At 38.3% G+C, this 23,247-nt stretch overlaps 5 protein-coding genes across 5 annotated transcripts; 2 read left to right on the top strand and 3 right to left on the bottom strand.

The window, feature by feature from the left end:
* Positions 1 to 4,573: 4,573 nt before the first annotated feature.
* LOC103510936 (DNA ligase 4) lies at positions 4,574 to 5,717 on the bottom strand. The gene is made up of 2 exons (XM_008475640.2): positions 5,486 to 5,717; positions 4,574 to 4,622 (listed from the first exon to the last, which is right to left on the bottom strand). The coding sequence occupies exons 1-2, from the start codon at positions 5,686 to 5,688 to the stop codon at positions 4,574 to 4,576; spliced, it is 252 nt and encodes an 83-aa protein (XP_008473862.1). The 5' UTR covers positions 5,689 to 5,717.
* A 72-nt stretch (positions 5,718 to 5,789) lies between these two features.
* LOC103510934 (leucine-rich PPR motif-containing protein, mitochondrial-like) lies at positions 5,790 to 8,909 on the top strand. The gene is made up of 4 exons (XM_026824852.1): positions 5,790 to 5,817; positions 6,287 to 6,462; positions 7,380 to 7,471; positions 8,753 to 8,909. The coding sequence occupies exons 1-4, from the start codon at positions 5,790 to 5,792 to the stop codon at positions 8,907 to 8,909; spliced, it is 453 nt and encodes a 150-aa protein (XP_026680653.1).
* A 3,256-nt stretch (positions 8,910 to 12,165) lies between these two features.
* Positions 12,166 to 15,402, top strand: LOC103510933. The gene is made up of 5 exons (XM_026824851.1): positions 12,166 to 12,393; positions 12,785 to 13,068; positions 13,938 to 14,117; positions 14,211 to 14,363; positions 15,038 to 15,402. Exons 1-5 carry the CDS (start codon positions 12,354 to 12,356, stop codon positions 15,185 to 15,187), a joined length of 807 nt encoding a protein of 268 aa, XP_026680652.1. The 5' UTR covers positions 12,166 to 12,353; the 3' UTR covers positions 15,188 to 15,402.
* A 1,061-nt stretch (positions 15,403 to 16,463) lies between these two features.
* Positions 16,464 to 20,908, bottom strand: LOC103510932 (glucose dehydrogenase [FAD, quinone]-like). The gene is made up of 3 exons (XM_008475637.2): positions 20,871 to 20,908; positions 18,263 to 18,278; positions 16,464 to 17,615 (listed from the first exon to the last, which is right to left on the bottom strand). Exons 1-3 carry the CDS (start codon positions 20,906 to 20,908, stop codon positions 16,464 to 16,466), a joined length of 1,206 nt encoding a protein of 401 aa, XP_008473859.2.
* A 1,614-nt stretch (positions 20,909 to 22,522) lies between these two features.
* Positions 22,523 to 23,215, bottom strand: LOC103510931 (glucose dehydrogenase [FAD, quinone]-like). The gene has a single exon (XM_008475636.1). The coding sequence runs from the start codon at positions 23,213 to 23,215 to the stop codon at positions 22,523 to 22,525; it is 693 nt and encodes a 230-aa protein (XP_008473858.1).
* Between the last annotated feature and the right edge of the window lie 32 nt (positions 23,216 to 23,247).

Below are 23,247 nucleotides of genomic sequence, written 5' to 3'. Positions count from 1 at the left end.
ATGAAGTCATACTCTAGGAGTAAATCCTGATCTTTGTTAGATGACTTGTACTCTAGTTGTTCGAATATGCCATCCTCGATGTAAGATTTGACAGCGTAATCGAATTCATTTACATTTATAGAAAGACTTGTGCTAGATAGATATGACACAAGTGTGAATATTGTGTACAACATAATCATCTGAAACAAAACAAGAAAACAAATTTCGAGATGAATACATACTCGTAGGCATGTAAGAACAAACTAGTGTAAATATAGAGACGGATTTACATATTCATGGCCCAAAGCTTAGAGACCTTTGAAAATGGGTGGGAGTGAACTAGAGTACTAGACGCTCTAACAGGAAATGTGTAAGTAAAAGCGTAATCTCGCAAAAGCAATTGAGGCTTGAATTTTCAATGAAGTCAAAAGGTGTTAACAATTTTCCCTGCATGCTAACACCTCATTTCCTTCGAGTGAAATTTTCATGTTTTCAACGTCTCCCTTTCTCCTGAGATTTTTTACTTGTGTTGTTTTATTACTTTAAAGTATAAAGCTCAACATATTTTTCCTCAGTCAATTTGTCTACAAAATATTCATTAGCGAAAGGCAAATTAGGGGATCATTTTATTTCTGCTCTTCAAAATTTTCGCGAGAGGAGGGGGTTGCTCACGATTTAAACTTACCTTGTATAACACTGCTATGCTCACCAAGGAATGAAGTTACACCTATTTTACATCATGAAATTGAATGAAAATTCAATTTAAAAACAAGTCCGTTTCCTTAACCATTCTCATTTCATTGAGAGGGAGGTAAATTTGAAGAGAAAATGATGAGATTTTCCCCACAGAATTTTTTACCATGGTTAAGTACTATTAGTTTATTTATAGATTTTATTGTCTGCCGATAAGTAGAAAACGAAAGAAAAACTAATTATGGTAACTTAATTATTGAGAGGGATCGATCGCTAACCTTACGTAACAATGTTCTTACAGTAATTGTGTCAGTAGAGACATCTCTTTCATTCTACCTAGGTACTTAGATGGTTTTCCTATCTTAAAATTTCTTTTATTAGGGGTTGCTCACGATTTAAACTTACCTTGTATAACACTACTATGCTCACCAAGGAATGAAGTTACACCTATTTTACATCATGAAATTGAATGAAAATTCAATTTGAAAACGAATCCGTTTCCTTAACCATTCTCATTTCATTGAGAGGGAGGTAAATTTGAAGAGAAAATGATAAGATTTTCCCCACAGAATTTTTTACTGTGGTTAAGTACTATTAGTTTATTTATAGATTTTATTGTCTGCCGATAAGTAGAAAACGAAGGAAAAACTAATTATGGCAACTTAATTATTGAGAGGGATCGATCGCTAACCTTACGTAACAATGTTCTTACAGTAATTGTGTCAGTAGAGACATCTCTTTCATTCTACCTAGGTACTTAGATGGTTTTCCTATCTTAAAATTTCTTTTATTACTTATCTACCTACCTCTTCATCTTTCGTAGATTTGGTTATCTACTGTAGTATACATTTGGGTTGGTTTTGGCCAGCACATATTCTGAGTGGCACTTCCTGATTTTCCAGTTTTGTATCTTGGTCTTCGATTAAATGATCATCGTCCCTTTCCTTTGAAATGTAACCTATTCTTTTGTTCTTAAGAATATAACATCTACCTCTTCATCTTTTATGTACATAATTATGGTCCGCGGACACTTTTGATCATCATTAATTAATTATGAAAGCTGTCTGCAAAATTTGAGCTGGTGAAGTCGTGAGAAGCGCTAGTTCCTTTTAAGCTTTTTCCCTGTATAATTAGGTACCTACCACTTTTCACTTCCTTTGCTAATCTAACTAGTCGATTCCATGTCGAGGGAACTGAAGATTCCTGTTTAATGGTGTTTATGCTACAGATTACTGGGTAACTTCAAGAAAACTTCTTTGTTTTTTTTATAACTTCTCTCTCATGTTTTTACATGAATATGTGTACAGAAGTACTTTAAAGAATGAACTATGAACACCTCAGTCCTACGTGAATGTAACCAACCCCTGAACTTGGGCATATCAAATATACTTTTTTTTTTAGGTTAAATATAAAGGTAGAAGAAATATTAACAATAGTAAAGGTGGAGTTTAGTTAAGTAAGAATGGAGTATTTGTATTTATTTATTTCTAAATTTAGACAATCAAAGAAAAGCAAATATGTGTACATAAGGTACTTTGTTACATAAGGAGGTAATGAACTTTCAAGTGTGGCTGATTCGAATGTGCCTTATCGTTCATGGTTGGTTCGATCAAAGAAATTTTTATATGCATTCAAATTCAGAGTTCTACCGAAAATAACTTTTATAAAACTCCCTAGTGGAAGTGACAGAAGTAATTTCTATAAATAGATTCGTCACAAATGAATTTCTGGTGTTTTCTGCACCTACAGAAAACACCAGACTTTTAGGAAACCTCAAATATTTCATCAAAATATTAATAGCCTTTGTAAACTAGTCTCCTAATAATATAACCACAGAAAGCAATCTCGCCAGAGAAAGCCACACTGTCGCAGTGGGGTGGCCTTTTAAAAATAATGAAATCCAAAGCTGATGTTTTTTGATGCCGTCAGATTTAACTGAACGGTTTCCCACCCCTCTATCCTGGCCTCTCTCTCTCTCTTTCTCTCTCTCTCCTTCCTTAAACTTGACTTTTTTCACCTGCCTTGTAAGCGCTCGATCCCCGCCCGGGCGAATTTTATAAAAATAAGGTTCTTCACTGATCACTTAAGCTTTTGAAGACTTTTCAAACACTTAACCTCACTTTGTCGATTCAAATTTTTGTCTTTTTGTTTTCAGTTTCTGAAGCCACCGCCGAGGTGACAACCGTTCTCGGAGCATTAGGAGCCTTTCTTGTCTCTCTCTCCTTCCTTAAACTTGACTTTTTTCACCTGCCTTGTAAGCGCTCGATCCCCGCCCGGGCGAATTTTATAAAAATAAGGTTCTACACTGATCACTTAAGCTTTTGAAGACTTTTCAAACACTTAACCTCACTTTGTTGATTCAAATTTTCGTCTTTTTGCTTTCAGTTTCTGAAGCCACCGCCGAGGTGACAACCGTTCTCGGAGCATTAGGAGCCTTTCTTGTACTTCTCGTGTTGCTTTTCGTCTACCTCAATAGCAAATGGTGTTCAGAGCCGAGCCTGGGCCCCGGCAACCTACCATGCGAAGATCCTTTCAGTGTGCATACCGGTGAACTGGGTAAGTAGCGCTTTATTTACACTGTCAGCTCAGAATAAGATGTCCCATCATGCTAACAGGGACGGAACTCAGATAAATTTCACATCAGGGAGGCAAGTCGTAGGAATGGAAACCGGATTTTACCTGTGGGACGGAACTCGGAGCTCTCCAGTGTAGTGGTTATCACGGTGGACTTATCTAGAAGTTGTTGGCCCAAGTTAATATACCTATGGAGTTGTCTACTCCCTGTTTATAGTCCCCTAGCTAGATGCTCTGCTCTCTCTTTACAGTCCCTCAGCCAGACCCTTATAGTCCCTCAGTCAGATCCAGGTCTTTTTTACTGTCAAAAAAAAAAAAAAAGATTATATATGTATATTTGTAGATCTGTCTGACAACAGGTTTCAATGCCACCTTCTCCAACATTCACGGTCTTGAGCATGTCTTTTCATTTCTTCATAGCTTCTCCCTTTCAAAATATCTGTCAACATTCCAACAACATTCTTTCTTCCTCTTGATCTCCTTCCTTCAATCACTCCTTCCATGATTTGTCTCTGCAAACTTCTATGATCTTACTGCTAAATTTCCTACTCAGGACATTTAGCATGGATGCCTTCACAATGAACATATACTTACTTGTACTGAGTTAACTTGATGTAATCTTTGGTTCCCTTATTTAGACATAGAATTCTGACATAGAGCTTAGACAAAGTGTACTCTTTGATTCCATAGGGACCTCTCTTTCTGATGCCACCTTCTTCAACTTTCATGGTCTTGAGCATGTCTTTTCATTTCTTCATAGCTTCTTCCTTTCAAAATATCCATCAACATTCCAAATTTCTTTCTTCCTCTTGATCTCCTTCCTTTAATCAATCCTTCCATCATTCGTCTCTGCAAACTTCTATGATCTTACTGCTAAATTTCCTACTTGTCCAAGTGTCTATTCGCAGCTTGTCACCCATTCAGATTTAGCATGGATGCCTTCACAATGAACATAATACTTACTTGTACTGAGTTAACTTGATGTAATCTTTGGTTCCTTTATTTAGACAAAGAATTCTGACATAGAGCTTAGACAAAGTGTACTCTTTGATTCCATAGGGACCTCTCTTTCTAAATCTGAGAATCGAACCCAGGACTTTCTACTTGACAAGCAGCTGGATCTTCTACTTGGCATTGCCAATGGACTAATCGTGCCCTCCTTCAGTCATGTTAGTCTTACTTACTATTGGGTATTTTATGCAAACTTTGTTAATTCAAAGGAAAGATAAGGATTAGATAAGGATTAAAAATTATCTCTAAGTAAGTGAACACCTCTAAAAAAAAAGGTGATGTTCAAAAAACTAACAATAGTTTTCAATTGAAACTTTCAGGAGCTAGCATCTTCGCCGTATGTTCTGGTGTACTCGTGACCATTCCTGCAAATCAAATATTACAGGCACCTTATTGTGACCATTCCTGTAAATCAAATATTACAGGCGCCTTATTGCACGAGTGAAGTGAGGTCCAAGTTTTAACTTAAGGTAGAAACGCGGTAAACTGTCACGTCATGTGAGCTCACGTGACGTGATAGTAGTGTGTTTCTATCTTTACAGGAACTTTTCCTAAGTGAGTTCCAAAGTCATGGCTGCCTCGTTAACGTTGAGGGTAGTGTATGTTCCTTGTAATCGCTAGGTCGTGGGTTCGATTCCCGCCCGGAGCAAACTTTATTCAAAACAGACAAGGTTCGTTCTCGGAACGGCTGCCTTTCCCTTGTCAAATCAGCCCCTTCACACTGTAAGTATACTGTCTTTTGTAAGGGTTCACTGTCACTGTATAATTGCTAAGGTTTTTAGCCTCCATGCATCATTCCATCGAAAAGGCACAGTGGATTTAAGCTATACCCCCCTCTATTTTTTTTTTTTTTTTTTTTTTTTTTTTTCAAGTTCAAGGAAACACTTGTTTAGTTTTTTCAGCTCTCTATTAGTCTCTACCCCAACATTTTTATTCCCGGAACGGATTTTATACTGAACGGATAAGGTTCGTTCTCGGAGCGGTTGGCTTTCTCCTATCCTGTCTTCCTTCTCTCTTCGATTTCGGGATGATAAGACCTTAACAGTTACAGTTCCCTCTATCAAAACTCTTAAAAAAAAAATGAATGTACCAGCCCATTTCCCTATTTCAATATAAACATACCGTGATGCAAATGGTCTGTTGCTAAATTGTATCAAAAAATAAAATTAACATACCGTGATGCAAATGGCCTTGTTGCTAAATTGCATCAAAAATAAAATTAACATACCGTGAAAAGTACTTGAACTTCCCGTCCCGGTAGTGCAGCTGAAATCTCTCGCCATCAAACTTTGGCTCGACATAATAAAAGTCTCGTGCTCGTAGATCTGTCTCAATAGCTTGAATGTCGAGACGTTGAGACAGCATGGGGCGAAATGGTTCAAATAGTACTACTTCTATTTCATGTAGACGAGTACTGGGGTTATGCAACATGGAACACACCTGGAATGTAAGGAGATGGGGTTTAGAGCGCTTTGTTGGATATGAAATTAACGGGTGGAGAAACTAATAGTGGAAAATGTCATCTCTGCCGGATGATGTTGAAATCTCAATATAAAGAAGGTGACACCCATAAACATGTTAGATCTCTAGTTTTTATCACGTGCTATGACTTCTGTGACCGAGTGATTAAGAGCACTCACACTCAACCCAGAAATAATAATAATAAAAAATAATAGTAATAATAATAAATAAAAGTGTGTTCTTGTATGAGTATTGTAGTATTTTATTTAATTTCTTTAATCTTGGAATTTTCTTAAGTTCATTAAAGTAGAATGTAGATAAATCTTGACTACAAGGAAGAAAAAGATGCCTTTATTCTCATTTCTTTAGATAAAAAATAATAATAATAATAATAAAATAATAGTAATAATAATAAATAAAAATATGTTCTTGTATGAGTATTGTAGTACTTTATTTATTTAAACTTGGAATTTTCTTAAATTCATTAAAGTAGAATGTAGATAAATCTTGACTACAAGGAAGAAAAAGATGCCTTTATTCTCATTTCTTCATTGTTCTCACATTTCAGATGTACCTCTGGACATCAGCCACTACAATGCTCTGCTCCGAGTTTACCTGGACAACGAGCACACATTCTCCCCAACTGATTTTCTCGCTAAACTTGAATCCCAAGGGATTGAACCCAACCGTGTCACCTACCAACAGTTGATATCTAAGTATTGCCAAGATGGAAACATAGAGGGTGGGTGCACTCACTAGTGATGATTTAACACCTCAACCTCTACAATATGTACCGTCCATGTTTATACCCCGTGGTCAACCCTTGGTAAGTCTCATGGGCTCTGTGTCGTAGCATGTCCATTCCGTAGTATGTTCCTCATCAGAAGGGCTAGAAGAGAGATTTCCCAATTTAGGTGCTGGGTCAAAATAAGAACACCAGCAAGTAACCCGTTCTTTCTGACCCGTTGAAATATTTGCTTTCCTTGTCTGTGGCTTACCGTGAGATGGGCGTATTCGCAATCAAAATACGAGATCGATTTTTTTTTGCCAATCTGAGAATCGAACCCAGGACTTTCTACTTGACAAGCAGCTGGATCTTCTACTTGGCATTGCCAATGGACTAATCGTGCCCTCCTTCAGTCATGTTAGTCTTACTTACTATTGGGTATTTTATGCAAACTTTGTTAATTCAAAGGAAAGATAAGGATTAGATAAGGATTAAAAATTATCTCTGAATTTATTTCCCCCAGAATCCTGAGAAACTCAAGGAGCTGATCACTAAGCTGGAAAGCAAAGGAGAAAATGCTAGCGGACAGAAGCGATCTCTGTTGGTGTATTATATCAAACAGAAAGACCTGGATAACGCCTTGGAGTATTACAAGGTATGTTAGAGGTGCTTTATTTAGATTGTCAAATCAGGACATGCAGTCGCTTTATTAATTTTTAGAGGTTCATTTTCCTTTCGGGAAATTGAACACAGGTCTTTGTGTTTTCCAAATAAAATAAACACTTGGTTGTTTTTCCATATTAATAACAAGGGAATTTTATTATTTTAAGAAACTTCAAGAAGATACATTTTTTAGAAATTCAGATAAAAATTACATGCTACCTTCAGCTCTAAGTTGATATCTAAGTATTGCCAAGATGGAAACATAGAGGGCGCTACTAAAATTCTTGAGTTCATGAGAGACAAGACTTTCCCAATCAGCGAAGGAGTGTTCAATGCTCTCATCTATGGACATTCACAGGCTAAGTAAGTGAACACCTCTAAAAAAAAGGTGATGTTCAAAAAACTAACAATAGTTTTCAATTGAAACTTTCAGAAAGTAATAGAAGAACAGATCTTTCCCCATCCGTGGCACAAGCTCTGCTTATACGGGTGGGTATACCATTTATAAGAAAAATGTATGTTTTGAGTTTTTTTGTCAATCAAATATAAATGGAAACTTATTAAATAAATAAAAAAAATAAATAGATTGATAGAAGATGAGGTACACAATAGGGCTGCCTGGAAGAGACTGACAAGAAACGCCGACCCTATTTAAAAAGGAAAAGGCTAGGAAGAAGAAGAAGATTTTTTTGAAGAGGTTTGACAGAGGGAACTATAACTGCTAGGGTCTTATCGTCCCGAAATCGAAGAGAGAAGGAGGACAGGATAGGAGAAAATCCGCCCCGGGCGGGAATCGAACCCGTGGCCTAGCGCTTACAAGACAGAAGCTCTACGACAAGACTTTCCCAATCAGTGAAGGAGTGTTCAATGCTCTCATCTATGGACATTCACAGGCTAAGTAAGTGAACACCTCTAAAAAAAAAGGTGATGTTCAAAAAACTAACAATAGTTTTCAATTGAAACTTTCAGAAAAAGGGACTCTATAAGGCTCTCAAAGACCTGATGCAGCCGAAAATCTGATGTGCTAATTTCTATTATGTGATATGAACATTTTTGCCAAACTTTATCAAAGTCAGATTACCTAACTAAAACATGGAAAAAAATCCTTATTAAAAAGTTCAAAGCTCTACTTTCAAAGCCAACTAGACTGTCAAGGAAACTTTAAAAACGGAAACTACTTTCTGTTGTCTTTGTCTCCCAGCCAGACAAACTAGGCTGACTTCTATTAGGTAAATAGAGAAATAAACTGGTCCATTGTTTTCGATTTATCCTCAGGCATTTGTGGAGCATGCTATTCCGATCTCAGCATTTTCTAGTGACTACATTCAGAACGGACTAGGAAGTGCACTCACTTCAGACATATCAACTTTCAGAAAAAAGGGACTCTATGGTGCTCTCAAAGACCTGATGCAGCCGAAAATCTGATGTGCTAATTTCTATTATGTGATATGAACATTTTTGCCAAACTATCAAAGTCAGATTACCTAACTAAAACATGGAAAAAAATCCTTATTTAAGAGTTCAACATTTTTCTAACTCTATCCCTTTTGAACTACTTGAGCTAAGATCCCTTCTTTAAAGCCTCAGAGTGAGCTTTTTGTGTTTCTCCTTTCAACTCACTAACCTGCTCATCCTTGTTTCCAGTGACATGGCTAGTGCTGAAGGTATCCTAACCATGATGTCACAAGCAGGACTCGAACCCTCAGCTCAGACCTACACCAAACTCATGTGTGGCTACGCGAAGCACGGTGATATGGATTCCATTAAGAGTTCACATTTTTCTAACTCTCTCCCTTTTTGAACTACTTGAGCTAAGATCCCTTCTTTAAAGCCCCAGAGTGAGCTTTTTTTGTGTTTCTCCTTTCAACTCACTAACCTGCTCATCCTTGTTTCCAGTGACATGGCTAGTGCTGAAGGTATCCTAACCATGATGTCACAAGCAGGACTCGAACCCTCAGCTCAGACCTACACCAAACTCATGTGTGGCTACGCCAAGCACGGTGATATGGATTCCGTAAGACGGCTACTAGCACAGAGTGGATCCAGTCTGGTGAATGGGGACTATTTGGATATTATACATGCTCTGGCAGTTAGTGGACATGGTGAATATATTGATGAGGTGAGTGCTATAGTTTGCTTTGTTAACATTTGTTTCCATTGGTTAGAAGGTCCCATGATGTCACAAGCAGGACTCGAACCCTCAGCTCAGACCTACACCAAACTCATGTGTGGCTACGCCAAGCACGGTGATATGGATTCCATAAGACGGCTACTAGCACAGAATGGATCCAGTCTAGTGAATGGGGACTATTTGGATATTATACATGCTCTGGCAGTTAGTGGACATGGTGAATATATTGATGAGGTCAGTGCTAGAGTTTGCTCTGTTAACATTTGTTTCCATTGGTTAGAAGGTCCTGAGTTCTATTCCGAGAGTGGACAAAATTCTAATCTAACCCAAATCTTGGGGACATAAATCAAAATCGAGAATTATTAATATTTTTTTTTTTTTTTTTTTTAGTGTCTTACTTATTTTTTTCTCTCTCCCTCCCTCTCTTTTCTCTGCCTCCATTTTTACATCCACTATAATTATTAACCTTGGGTGCTCTCTTTCTTATGAATGGATCAAACCTTATAACACAACCTTGTTACCCACTTTTCCTTGTCTTTTTTATACCCATGTTTTGTTACTGCTCAAGCTGTGTCTTACCTACGTATATTTGTCAGTTAATTGATTAACATGAATTTATAAGTGTCTATTTCACATTTTTACCTCCACTAAGTCTATTCTGTTGTATTTGAAGTTTGAAATATTCAATTCTATTCCACAGATCATCTCCAAGATACAGCCAGGCGTAGGATACTCAGCTGATGCTGCTAATCATATCTACCATCTGATCAACAAGGGTCAAATAGATGCGGCTTACCGTATTGTTAACACTCTGGCTAGATCTGCTAATATCAATGGCGAACAGTTACCGGTGGGCGGATTCCTTGTACGACACATGGTCAAAACCAACCAGGTAAATATGACTCCGTCGCGTGATTGAACAAAGTAAGGTCTAAGTTTGAACTAGGTAATTTTCTTTTTAGTTTGTATACCTACTTATTGGTTTCATTTGTTCACCATAACTTCCAAATGGTTTGTTTGAAATTAGGGCAAAAATATTTTTCAGTAGGTATTGACTTTTTTCCTCCGAACAGCAAGGAAATTAAAGATGGAGAATTTATAGAATTGAAATTTTGTCATCAGACTATCAGTTCTCCAAGATACAGCCAGGCGTAGGATACTCAGCTGATGCTGCTAATCATATCTACCATCTGATCAACAAGGGTCAAATAGATGCTGCCTACCGTATTGTTAACACTCTGGCTAGATCTGCTAATATCAATGGCGAACAGTTACCTGTAGGTGGATTCCTTGTAAGACACATGGTCAAAACAAACCAGGTAAATATGACTCTGTCGCGTGATTGAACAAAGTAAGGTCTAAGTTTGAACTAGGTAATTTTCTTTTTAGTTTGTATACCTATTGGTTTCATTTGTTCACCATAACTTCCAAATGGTTTGTTTGAAATTTGGGCAAAAATATTTTTCAGTAGGTATTGACTTTTTTTTCCTGAACAGCAAGGAAATTAAAGATGGAGAATTTATAGAATGGAAATTTTGGAATTTATAGAAGCCTGATTTCTCCTTTGAGGGATTAAGAAAAAAAGATGAGTGTTTCACCGCCGTTTTTATTCCGTAGCAATGAAACAACTGCTTACATTAGACGCTTGTGGTCTGTGTCGAAGCATGCCGATCCCGTAGTATGCCTCTCATCAATTAGGCGAGAAGAGACACAATACTTCCCATTTAGATGCTGGGTCAACTCGAGAACACCAGAAAGTTCCCCACTGAATTCACCGGAATTCTTCGAAAGACAAAAAAAAATGGTTATTCTCACAATAATTTCTTTTGTTTTCTCTCCTTAGCCGATCGACAAAGTGCTGGCCGTGTGTCATCGGCTTACCGACGAGAATCTGCACCCCCGCGCGTTCAACCTAGCCGTTCTTATCAAGGCACATGTGCTCAAGTAAGTAATGTTTATCAAAGCGGAGGACAACTGGTACGTTAGACCCGCTTGGTCTGTGTCGTAACATACCCATCCCGTAGAGATCCTCTGCATGAAGGGCAAGCGCGTTACTACTAAAACTTGAAACTCTTTTCATTCGTTAAATAATAAAATCAAATCATTATATGTGGCAAAACAGAGAGCCTCTTCATAACTTTGTGTAAATTGCAGCCTTTCTAACGTGTGTGGCAAATTCATGCCACATGCAGGCGTCAATGCTGTCAAAATCATAAAAGTGAAAAGTGTTGTTCATTAATTCGGAAACACTTGTGCATGTTTTGCAAGCATGAATGTGTGTGGCAGGCTTCAGGGTGCTTTCAGACCACGTTTAACGAAGTCGTAGTAGGCTTGAATCCTGGATTGAACTGGGTATTAAGTATAGATCAATCATTTCTGATTTGGTAAACCCTGCTCTCAATAAAATCAACATTCTACTCTATTGTCTTCAGGGAAGATTACACCGGCGCGGTGGAAACCTTCGAATACTGTGTGAATCAGTTCCGTGCTACACCATGGAAAGGGGAGCTGCTCAAACGTTTCATTCAAGCAGAGGACGCTGCCTGTCTACAACGGATTACAGACCTGTCTACTTCCATACATGGCGAGGTCAACTCTCTGTATGATCTCATGTTGAGCTTCCTGGATGCAGGTAAGTAAAATAGTCAATGGTATCCCAGAAAACGAAGATTTTCAGTTTGTATGACTGACATGGAAGAGACTGACAAGAAACGCCGACCCTGTTTAAATAGCAAAAGGCTAAGATGTAGGAAGAAGATTACATTTTTGTACGATTTTGACGGAGGGAAAAGTAACAAGCTGGGCCCGTCCCTCCGGGAATTTTTTAGCCCGTAGTTTATTCGATCGTGATTAGAGAAAATCAGTACCTAGGTATTTACCTAATTTGTTTAATATTCAGTTTATTATCATTCTTGATTTGATATTATTACAGAGGTGCTCCGTATTCTACAAGTGGCGGAGGCTGAGTTTGGTGTGGGGAGTAACACGGAAACCCTACGAGACTATGTTCTACCCGTTCTGAGTCCCCCAAACCAAGTCAGTGGCGAAGTGTTCAGTCAGCTGAGGAGTGTAGGAGTGACTATAGGCTCGATCACGTCAGCCTATGTGGTTCATATGCTGAGACAACATAACCTGAAGGAGGCTGCCTTGTTAGGTGAGTGAAAAAAAGTGTTTCAGTTGTGTTGAAAAATTTGAGCATGGATGTAGGTCACAAATGTCGTTCTCCGATAAATAAACTTTTTAATTTTTTATATATTTTTTTTTACCGCCATTTTCATTTCGTTAATTTTATGACTTGACTTGGACTCGAACCACTAACCTCCAGATCCAAAAGTTTTTGTATGTAATTAGTTAATTACCTACTAATTACTCTGTACTAATTTTGATGTTTTTTCCCCCCCACGTTTTAACCTTAAATATGTGAATCTATGAATTTGGATGGCTACATTAAAAAAAAGCATGTTTGTACATATTTCCAATGTGTCGAAAAAAAAAAATACGTATCAATAACAAATTAAATATTAGATATTATTTTTCTCTTGCAGCCAAATCATTCCGGGCGCACTACGCGAAGGTAGTCGTCCGCCCTGTTCTGGCCGTCTCCTATCTTCGAACCCAGGACCTTCCGTCTCTAGTGACAGTAGTGCGTGCTGTGTGTGAAAACTGGGAGAAGGGGGAGGAAGGGGAGAAAGAGGAGGAGGGAGAGGAGAAGACGGCGGGGCAGTTGATAGATATGGACCGTATATTTGCTGGCAATGTACTTCTTGATATCTACAAGGCGACCAGGCAGGATCCTAATGTGGTGTCCCATTTGGAGCAGCTACTCAATGTAAGTAATAGAGTATATTTGCTGGCAATGTACTTCTTGATATCTACAAGGCGACCAGGCAGGATCCTAATGTGGTGTCCCATTTGGAGCAGCTACTCAACGTAAGTAATAGAAGAACAGATCTTTTCCCATCCGTGGCACAAGCTCTGCTTATACGGGTGGGTATACCATTTATAAGAAAAATGTATGTTCTGAGTTGTTTTGTCAATCAAATATAAATGGAAACTTATTAAATAAATAAAAAAATGATGAGGTACATAATAGTGCTGCCTGAAAGAGACTGATAAGGAACGCCAACCCTATTTAAATAGGAAAAGGCTAGGAAGAAGAAGAAAGCCGTTCCGAGAACGAACATTATCCCATCAGGATAAAATCCGCCCCGGGCGGGAATTGAACCCGCGGCCTAGCGCTTACAAGGCAGATAGCTGATGCTTAATATGCCGTTGGTAAATGACTGTGAATTGTGGAATATTTATTCACCAGCTAGCTGATGCTTGATTAAAATTAGACAGCATTAAGCAGAAAAGAACCGTCCATAAGGCATTTCCCCTTATGGATGGTTCTTTTTTACATTTAAGAGGTTTGACAGAGGGAACTGTAACTGCTATGGTCTTATCGTCCCGAAATCGAAGAGAGAAGGAAGACAGGATAGGAGAAAATTCGCCCCGGGCGGTAATCGAACCTGTGACCTAGCGCTTACAAGACAGAAGCTCTACGTTCAAAGCCAACTAGGTTGTCAAGGAAACTTTAAAAACGGAAACTACTTCCTATTGTCTTTGTCTCCCAGCCAGACAAACTAGGCTGACTTCTATTAGGTAAATAGAGAAATAAACTGATCCATTATTTTCGATTTATCTTCTTGTCCTCAGGCATTTGTGGAGCATGCTATTCCGATCTCAGCATTCTCTAGCGACTACATTCAGAACGGACTAGGAAGTGCACTCACTTCAGACATATCTAAAGCCCTGGGTGCACTCACCAGTGATGATTTAATGCCTCAACCACTACAATATGTACCGTCCATGTTTATACCCCGCGGTCAACCCTTGGTAAGTGTATTGAAATAGTACTGAGTGCACTCACTTCAGACATATCTAAAGCCCTGGGTATCTTCTAAAATAACTTTTCTCTTTCCCCGACAGAGGTGCCTGGACAAGGACCCTCTGAGGCGATGGTCATGTGACCAACTGCTCAGACATCCTTACTTCAACGGCTACTACTTCGAAGTACCTGACGAAATGCAATATGAGGAAATAACGCAGGTGTCCCGGTTGCCAACCAAGGACAAAAATAAGGTACGTATAACAAAAGGATAACATCTGACCCCCTTTACCAGGGGAAGATGAGTGAATCAAGGAACTAACTTCACTCCGTATTTCAGGAGAGAGACGGTCCTTCTAATTTACTTCTTAAGGTGTGTCCACAAGTCCAAACATAGTCAAGCGGCCGTCGACTATGTGTGGACGCACCTTCATAGACAGTGGAGTTATAGTATTTACTGATCTTAAAACTTGCAAAAACTGAGTTGTCTAGAATTCTGGGCATTGGCAATATTTAAATAATATGGGACATAATTTTCCCCTTGGTTAAGATATTAAAAGATTAACCATGAAGTGGGTGATGTAGGTACAACCTACAACTTCATGTTTACGGCAAATGGAGGACGTGCAATATTTATTTCAAGCTTGATAATTCCGTCTAATTTTGGCTTTCAGAATCCAAATCAAAATAATTCAACGTCAAACGGTCTGTTTCCTCAACTGTCGTCCAACGACCCAAGTCCTAACGAACCCCTGAGATCCACTTCAAATCCGTCTGTATACCAATACAAGTTTGACCATTTGCCCGACATTTGACATCCGTTCAAGTGGGTGATGTAGGTACAACCTACAACTTCATGTTTACGGCAAATGGAGGACGTGCAATATTTATTTCAAGCTTGATAATTCCGTCCAATTTTGGCTTTCAGAATCCAAATCAAAATAATTCAACGTCAAACCAATCAAACGGTCTGTTTCCTCAACTGTCGTCCAACGACCCAAGTCCAAACGAACCACTGAGATCTACTTCAAATCCGTCCGTATACCAATACAAGTTTGACCATTTGCCCGACATTTGACATCCGTTTTGAACCAACCAAAACCAAACGGGAACAACAACTATATTTAAACCGAAATCAAAATATTAAATGAACTCTCTTTGTTTTTGTGTTTGTCCATTTATGTGTATTTATTCGCGTGGCTCAATTTTCTCCTTTCCTTTGAAACCCTTGGCTCTTTTCTTTGACGTTCCTTTATAACCGTGTTGGTACTTTTCCATATGATTTCTCCTGCTTATTTCTTCTCAAGTCAACAGTCAATGGTTTATTTATATTTCCCTTCAGACTTTGTAATGAGTTTTATGACTCATAGGTACCTAAAGTGTGCACGACTACATGAAGAGCTGACTTGAAATTTGCCCCAAGTTGAAAATTTTCTAGGTAAAGCCAGAGCGATTAGGATACCAATAAGATCCTTGATTAACCTTATGGTTATATCCTCACCAGACTTGTTAATCTTATCATGATGAGCCGCGAAAATTGTTTTTATATTTGTACCTAATAGGAATACATTCGTATAAACAATAAAAAGTTATATTTTTAGATTTAAAATGAAAAACATATACTTTTTTTTAATTCCTCAATAACTTTAATTTAACTGATCGAATATTTCATTTCAAAATTCAAAATACAATCCACTCATTCTCAAATCTTCCAAAGGTAAGAAAACGGCGAAAACGCAACTTCAAGACCGAATCTGAGGTATACATGTATACCCTTTGATTACAGTCTAAAGTAGAGCCTGGTTAACCTGTATGGTTTTATTTGACAAGAGGTTGTGTAAATAAACCTATCTATTTTAACTGTTAATGAGTTCGTACGCGATAAGACGATTGATGAGAAATAGGCGAATATTGGGTGCGTCATTTTTTACGACCTAATTATCAGGCACCGACTTAAGCCTCCTTTCAAACAGGCTCAGTATAAGGGGGCACCTGATATGTTAATTGATTTGTCGGATTTATCTTTCATTTGAACCAATACAGAAACTATTAATAGAAAAACCAATAGGTAGAGAGAGGACTATGACGTAGGATAGACAAATAGGTAGTATTATTACTTTTTCAATTTTTTGTTCACCAATTTCTCTATTGTTTCATTTAAGGAGCCTCCCTCTGGGTCCCTCCATAAATGCGATTTGGACTTTTGGTCATTAGTATAACGTAATCTTTTTACTTTTTTATTTTTACTGAGTGTTTCACTGTTAGTGATCGGACTTAGTGAGTGTCTGAGCTTCCCAGCGAAATGAACCTTAATATGAAGTGTTGCTACAGAACACTATTGAGCGTGCATAATATTAAAAGTAAGTACATACGGGCATTTCTTTTATAAGCCTGTCTTGCAGAAGACCTATGGGCTGATTGACCAGAAATGTTAATCCAGCCATAGCTAAATGTTCTTGCAAATTTTCACCAACTCTCAGATTTTTTATGACTGGAATGTTTAGATCATTTAAATGCTCTTGTGGTCCTATACCTGAAAGCATGAGTAACTTTGGACTATTGAATGCTCCTGCACTAAGGATGACTTCTTTTCTAGCTAAAATTTTATGATCAATGCCCTTAATAGTAGCTAATACACCGCATGCTTTTTTAGTTACAGGATCTATCAGAATCTTCTTAACAAAACTGGAATCTTTAACTGTCAAATTACAACGTTTTTTGATTGGATCAATATAATCTTTGGCTGAAGATCGCCTAGAACGTTTGTGCAATGTTGCTTGAGCTCTGGCGAATCCTGTCTGAGTCTTTCCATTGTAATCTACAAGTGGATACCCAGCCTCCATGCCAGCTTGTAGGAATGCATCCAGCATTGGCGTGTTATATTCAGTGTAGTCAACGCCAATAAAGCCTTGGGTTCCATGGTAGGATGAATTCTGAAGCTCTGAGATTTGTATCCGTTCTGCTTTTTTGAAGTAAGGTAGTACTTCGTTGTAGCTCCAGCCATAGTTTCCGAGTTTTGCCCAATCATCATAATTTCTTTTGTTGCCCCTTGTGTAAAGCATGGTGTTGATCAGACTAGTTCCTCCAACACCTTTACCTGATGGCCATGGACACCTTTGGCCCTTCAGTCCTAAACATGCACGGCAATCTTCTTTTTCAGTCTTGTATCCCCAGTTCAAAGGAGATAATATTAAATTAGTATTGAGTACAGGGATGTCCACTAGATAGTTGAAATAATGCCCTGCTTCCAATAAAAGTATTTTCCAGTGAGGTATTTCTGATAACCGGTTGGCAACAGTACATCCTCCAGGTCCTGCTCCTACAATGATGAAGTCATACTCTAGGAGTAAATCCTGATCTTTGTTAGATGACTTGTACTCTAGTTGTTCGAATATGCCATCCTCGATGTAAGATTTGACAGCGTAATCGAATTCATTTACATTTATAGAAAGACTTGTGCTAGATAGATATGACACAAGTGTGAATATTGTGTACAACATACTCATCTGAAACAAAACAAGAAAACAAATTTCGAGATGAATACATACTCGTGGGCATGTAAGTACGAACTAGTGTAAATATAGAGGCGGATTTACATATATTATTCATGGCCCAAAGCTTAGAGACCTTTGAAAATGGGTAGGAGTGATCGATGCTACCAGCCAGTCAAGATGTTCTGGACGCCTATGATGGCTCAGACGGTATTCTCAAGTAAATCCCAGTTGTCATATTGAATATTTATGATAGAGGGGTCACAGTCACAGGGGTGTTTGGTGATAATGGGACGTGACTTCAAGTTGTGATTTATTAATTTAAGCATTAGGGGAGAGAGGGAACACACTATTGGGGATGTGACTTCTCCAAGTTATGATTTATTTAGGGGAAACATTATTAGTTCAGTGAACTGCAGAAAAAAAAGGACTCAAAGGAGCACTATGCGAGTAAAAAGTAAAACTTTGAAATACCGCGGGATTTTGAAATTTTGAATTTGAAAAAATGAAACATGAAACGTCCGAAAATCGACTCCGACTGGACGTCTGGTCGGTCTCGTCTGGCCGGTCTGGCTTCTTTTATTTCTTCAAAGGTCCAAGTTCAATTCAAAGTTTGGTATGTACCTTTTACCTTTATTTATTACATTGATATAACTACCTACAGTCCTAAACACAAACCTGTGAAAGAAAATGAGAAGAATAGATTAAAAGAAATAACTTATACTCTTCACTGGGTAAGTTATTTCTCTTACATCTATTGTTATGGCACTTCACAAAGTTACTGAGTCTTCCATCATGATAAGTGTAACAATACCTACCATGGGTAGTGGTTACCCAAAATCTCATGGTTATCCTGGTTTCAAAACCTAAAATGTCAAGCTAAGTAATGTACATGCCTTTATAAGCCTTGTCAGTTTTTGACTTGCCATTTCAGATGGTCCATGGATTGACAAAACATTGCCAAAAATCTCTGAGAACCAACAGTATATTGGGTAAGTAAGTGCTTACTTAAAAATAGACATTGATGATCATGAAGGCATACTGTGGAGGAAATTAAGCTTACTATGGGCTGTAGCACAAGCCTTTATTAGGCTTTTGTGGGTGTTGGTGCTAATGTTCATGTTGTAACTGCTTAGCTGTAGCTGATAGTGTGATGGTTTCCAGTTTAGCTGGCCCATCCTGGATTACTTTAAAAGATGTGCAGTAAACCCTTGTTAGGACTTGGGCAAAGCTCAAATAGCCCAATGTGCTTGATCCCTTAAAGTCATATAAAATTATAAACCCAAAACATTTTCAACTGCCACCTAGCTAGGTTGGTTAGGGATTTACTTACTGCTCCCTGTTTTTGGTCTCCCAACTAAATTTTGGTCTACATTTTGGTCATAGTGTTATTGTGGTCATGGTGGCTGGGGGACGTTTTTGTGTCACTTTTAAACTCCTACTTATGCCATTGTTCTTATCAACAGGGGGTTTACCTACCATTTACTGACAAACCATTTAGTTTCTCACACTGATCTCACCCAGCCTGAGTGGGGTTAGGAATAGCTAGCAGCATGTGGTCTGTGCCCACATGGTTACCTCATCCAGATACCAACCACATGTATTGTCTAAGGCCAGCCATTCACTATCTGGTACACCTGATCAGGTCTGTTTGTCAGGTCTACTTGATACCTGATGATGAGTACACACACTATCAGGTAGACCTGACAGAAGGACCTGATCAGGTGTAGTACCTGTCAGGTTGACCTGATAGTGAGTGGATGGTCTAACATAGTAATATCAGTGATCCATTGGAAACTGGTGTATTCCTTTTTTCCAGGACTGATGAGTGGCAGTGTTTGTATGCAGTAAACATGAAGTACCTAGGCTCTTGGATAAAAAAAGGAAAACCTTACTTAGATGCATTTATACTAATGTAGAGAGGGCCCCACCCCTCAATCTGGACTGCCTGAAGATCATTAGGTATGTAATTCTCAAGTACATATTGTAATTCTTACAGGTAGGTATTTATGTACACATACAGTACATATTGTACCTACATGTTTTACCACTAGACAGAGTGTATGGTTGTGCTGTAGGTACTTGTTACTTGAAAAATCATATACCTACTACCCACCTACATAGGTAAAGTTGTCCTCTCTGTAATTCTCTTTCTCTCCCTCTTTTTCTTTCCTTCTCCTCTTCTTCTTTCTCTCTCCCTCCTATTTTTTTATTCTCTCTCCCTCTCCCTTTCCCTTCCTGATCTTCTCCCTCCTCCCCCTTTTCTCTCTTCTCCATCTTCCTCTCTTTGTCTCCCTCCTTTCTCCCCTCTCTCTTTTCTCTCTATTCTGTCCTTTCTCTCTTCCCTCCTCTCTTTTCTCTCTCCCCCCTCTCCCCTTTAAAAATGTAAATGTAAATGCAGTTTCTTTGTGTTATTATGTCACAACTGTGGTACTCACTGCAGCATTGTAGGATTTTCCCAATATCTCAATAATCCTAAAATCCAATGTTTACCTACCATGCTGATTGCTATGCGCATTTATATGTCATAGCTACTCATTTTCCTCACGAGGCTGAGTGGGCCCCGCAACAGCCAGTCACGGAATCGATCCTTTGCAGATACAAATTTCTTGACCCCGCCGGGAATCGAACCCGGGTCTCCCGCGTGCAAGGCGAGTGCAGTGACCACTACGCCAAATACAAATTTCTTGACCCCGCCGGGAATCGAACCCGGGTCTCCCGCGTGCAAGGCGAGCGCAGTGACCACTACGCCATAGGAGCTTTAACTCCCTCCTCTCCCTCGCGTTTTTCAAAAATCTCCCATTACTTTTCTCATTTTCCAGTGAAAATTTGAAAGAGAACCTTAGGAACTGAAGAGAAAAGCACTTTTACGTCGTAATGAGACAATAGGAAATACGCAGGTAAAGGTTAGGGTAGTACTCAAAGGAACAAGAAAGCAAGGGTAGGAGAGCTAGCTATTGCTCTGAATATCAAATTCGAAACTCAAAGGGGCTTCGTGCACACTTTCGAAAATTGTAAAAGTCATTTTAATGCTAGAATCTCTCCTATCTTTAATCGATCTCCTATTTCTAATTACCCATTTGAATTCGGAAAATTAGGAGACATTTTCGTATACTCTTCGAAACGGACGTGAATTTTAGGTAGGTATTAGAAAAATTAAATAAATCAAAACAACATTTGAGTCAGTAAGATATACAAGTACTCCTCATATCTCCTTCTTTAGGTAGGTAAGTAAACGTTTTGTATTGCGTACTGTACACAACGACGTACTTGTTAGCATTAGGTTGTACCACCTTTCGGTTCTCCATGTGGATGAGTCCATATTTTCTATTTCAAAGGAGAAAAGAAGTACAAAAAGAAAGCAAAGGAAAACCTATACGAGAGAAAAGGTAAAACAATTTTCCACCAACAGGTGAACGCGCAGGCGCAAAGGAAAACTTTACGACGCAGTATTTTGCTTCTCCATTTTTCCTTTGATTTCCCTTCAGTACTCTTTTCAAACTCGAACGAATTTCGAAACATTTCCCTCCCGGTCAAAGTCATGGTTACGTAAATTAATTTTTGTTCTGACTGAAATGATAGGAGAAAATTCTATTGAACCAAGTCATGGTAAGTCCAAAGACCCATAAAAAAATAGTCCTCTATTTTTTTGAGAATAATTAAAATATAATTCGTCCATTTTGGGTGTATTATCCGATTGTTTCGATTTTAAAACAAGTGTCCTTGTTCCTTCTAGAAAGCATGATTTTCAAAATGTAAACATAAACAGAGGAAGGGAGGAGATAGGTGATACAGATATCTAGTTCACACTGACAGCAAACACACAGACGGTACAGTTCATTATTTCTGTGTACCTACTTCATACCCAACAACAAAATAAACAAAATGAACTTTCCCTAATTAATTAGGTTGAAATAAAATCGTTACTGTTTCAAGACTGTCAAGTATTGCTTTCATTTTTCTGCCTATAGGTACTCGAAAACTTTTTTCCACGAAGTTGGCAAGCTTTGATGGACATTTGGGCTCTTGGAATTGCATCAAAATGAATAGGACTAAGTACGTTGCCCTAAAAAGTTCGTGAGCTGAAAACACCACCATAGTACTACAATCAACTTTTTTTACAGTTGAAAAAAAATTGACCCGATTACATTACTTTCCTTCCTATAGGATAAGGAAATTATATGCATTGTACACATATTATGTACTTGTATGTTGTATTGTTATGCATTGTACATATATTATGTACTTGATGTATGTTGTATTGTTGTCAATGAACAATTTACCTTGAAAATAAGGATAGGTAGTATCATTTATCATTTATCATGTGAGTTATCATCAAATTATGTTGTAGCTATCTACTACTGTTATTATCTCTTAACATAAGATCTCTTATTAGAACGAAACAAGCACATAAAACAACACAACACTATCGATTTCTAGAATTGCCCATTTCATTATTTCTTCCTGGGCAAAGGAAATGTCGTTCGTTTGAGAAATCTCCTAATAAAACCCACTATTGAACTTTTAAGTGACCATGTTAAACTTTCCGGGACTGAGTAAAAACACATAAAGAGTAGATAAAATGATAAATTATTATATCTAGTTGTATTGGCACATAAAAAAGTCAACATACATGGCTGAATTATTGATAACCACCTTGCCCAATACCTAATACCCACATCACATGCATTTCGTATCACTTTATCATTTAGATAGTTTTTTTTTTAGTAAAGCACGCAAAGTTCAACGAAAGCCTGGTCGATTGTAATGACTATTTCTACAATAGAATAGGTATGAAATGAATTAAAGTTCATTCAATCGTACTTCAATTGAAATCAGATCTCTATTGGTTTCTTTAGTTTTGTACAAAATATAAGACCTTATTCCATAATGTTTAAAATCTTGGGCCATGGCTTCAACTTTTACTGATTGGGTAACCACGTTTTCTTGATCATGTCTGATGCTTTTTCCGCTATCATGTAGACAACTGCCACAGTATGTCCGCCAGGAATAACTGGAATAATAGAAGCATCGACGACCCGTAAATTATCGACCCCATAGACTTTGAGTTGTGGATCCACCACAGCGCTAGAATCCCACCGAGGTCCCATCTTACAAGTACCACATTGATGGTGAAGTTGAGTAGTAATGTGTCGGACACTGCAACCCCAGTAGGCATCACTACCGAAGGTATATTGAGAACATCCGGGAATAGGAGCTTTGTGTAGTGTTGAGCCGATGGACTGGAAAGCCTTTGTCTTGCTAAGTTCAATAGCCATCTTAATACCCTCCACAATAACATCTAAATCCCTGGTATCGTTGAAAAAATTCGCGTGAATTAGAGGTGGGGTCAGTGGATGTGAGTCTTTGAGAAGTACCTTTCCTCTACTGCGAGGATATAGGATCATAGGCCAAATACTCCATGAATCCTTACGATCCACTGAGGAGTAAACACTGTTGTAAAGATGATCAGTGATGCCCATTTCTTGTCTGAGAGACACCCCACCATCAGATGCTAGGGACACGGCTGTGAATATGAATTCAATATCCGGCAAATCATCAGGGAATACATTGTACTTGGTATTCACATATGCCAAACCTTCACAACCTAACATTGTTAGTTTACCTTTGCCTTCAAAGTACCATT

Source organism: Diaphorina citri, unplaced genomic scaffold, assembly GCF_000475195.1.
Source record: "Diaphorina citri unplaced genomic scaffold, Diaci psyllid genome assembly version 1.1 scaffold658, whole genome shotgun sequence".
In the NCBI taxonomy this organism is placed as follows: Eukaryota; Metazoa; Arthropoda; class Insecta; order Hemiptera; family Psyllidae; genus Diaphorina; species Diaphorina citri.
Note: the sequence above shows the minus strand (reverse complement) of the source record. Positions and strands in the feature narration are given on the sequence as shown.

Excerpts from the sequence above, each read along its gene's own strand:
- LOC103510931 (XM_008475636.1), bottom strand. The coding sequence starts at position 23,215 with ATGTTAGGTTGTGAAGGTTTGGCATATGTGAATACCAAGTACAATGTA.
- LOC103510934 (XM_026824852.1), top strand. The coding sequence starts at position 5,790 with ATGATGTTGAAATCTCAATATAAAGAAG. Across the intron at positions 5,818-6,286 it reads GAAATCTCAATATAAAGAAG|ATGTACCTCTGGACATCAGC; the intron begins GTGACACCCATA and ends CTCACATTTCAG. Across the intron at positions 7,472-8,752 it reads TATGGACATTCACAGGCTAA|TGACATGGCTAGTGCTGAAG; the intron begins GTAAGTGAACAC and ends CCTTGTTTCCAG.
- LOC103510933 (XM_026824851.1), top strand. The coding sequence starts at position 12,354 with ATGCTGAGACAACATAACCTGAAGGAGGCTGCCTTGTTAG. Across the intron at positions 12,394-12,784 it reads GAAGGAGGCTGCCTTGTTAG|CCAAATCATTCCGGGCGCAC; the intron begins GTGAGTGAAAAA and ends TTTCTCTTGCAG. Across the intron at positions 14,118-14,210 it reads TACCCCGCGGTCAACCCTTG|AGGTGCCTGGACAAGGACCC; the intron begins GTAAGTGTATTG and ends TTTCCCCGACAG.
- LOC103510936 (XM_008475640.2), bottom strand. The coding sequence starts at position 5,688 with ATGTTGCATAACCCCAGTACTCGTCTACATGAAATAGAAGTAGTACTA. Across the intron at positions 4,623-5,485 it reads AAGTTCAAGTACTTTTCACG|GAATGGTCACGAGTACACCA; the intron begins GTATGTTAATTT and ends TTTGATTTGCAG.
- LOC103510932 (XM_008475637.2), bottom strand. The coding sequence starts at position 20,908 with ATGGAGAACCGAAAGGTGGTACAACCTAATGCTAACAA.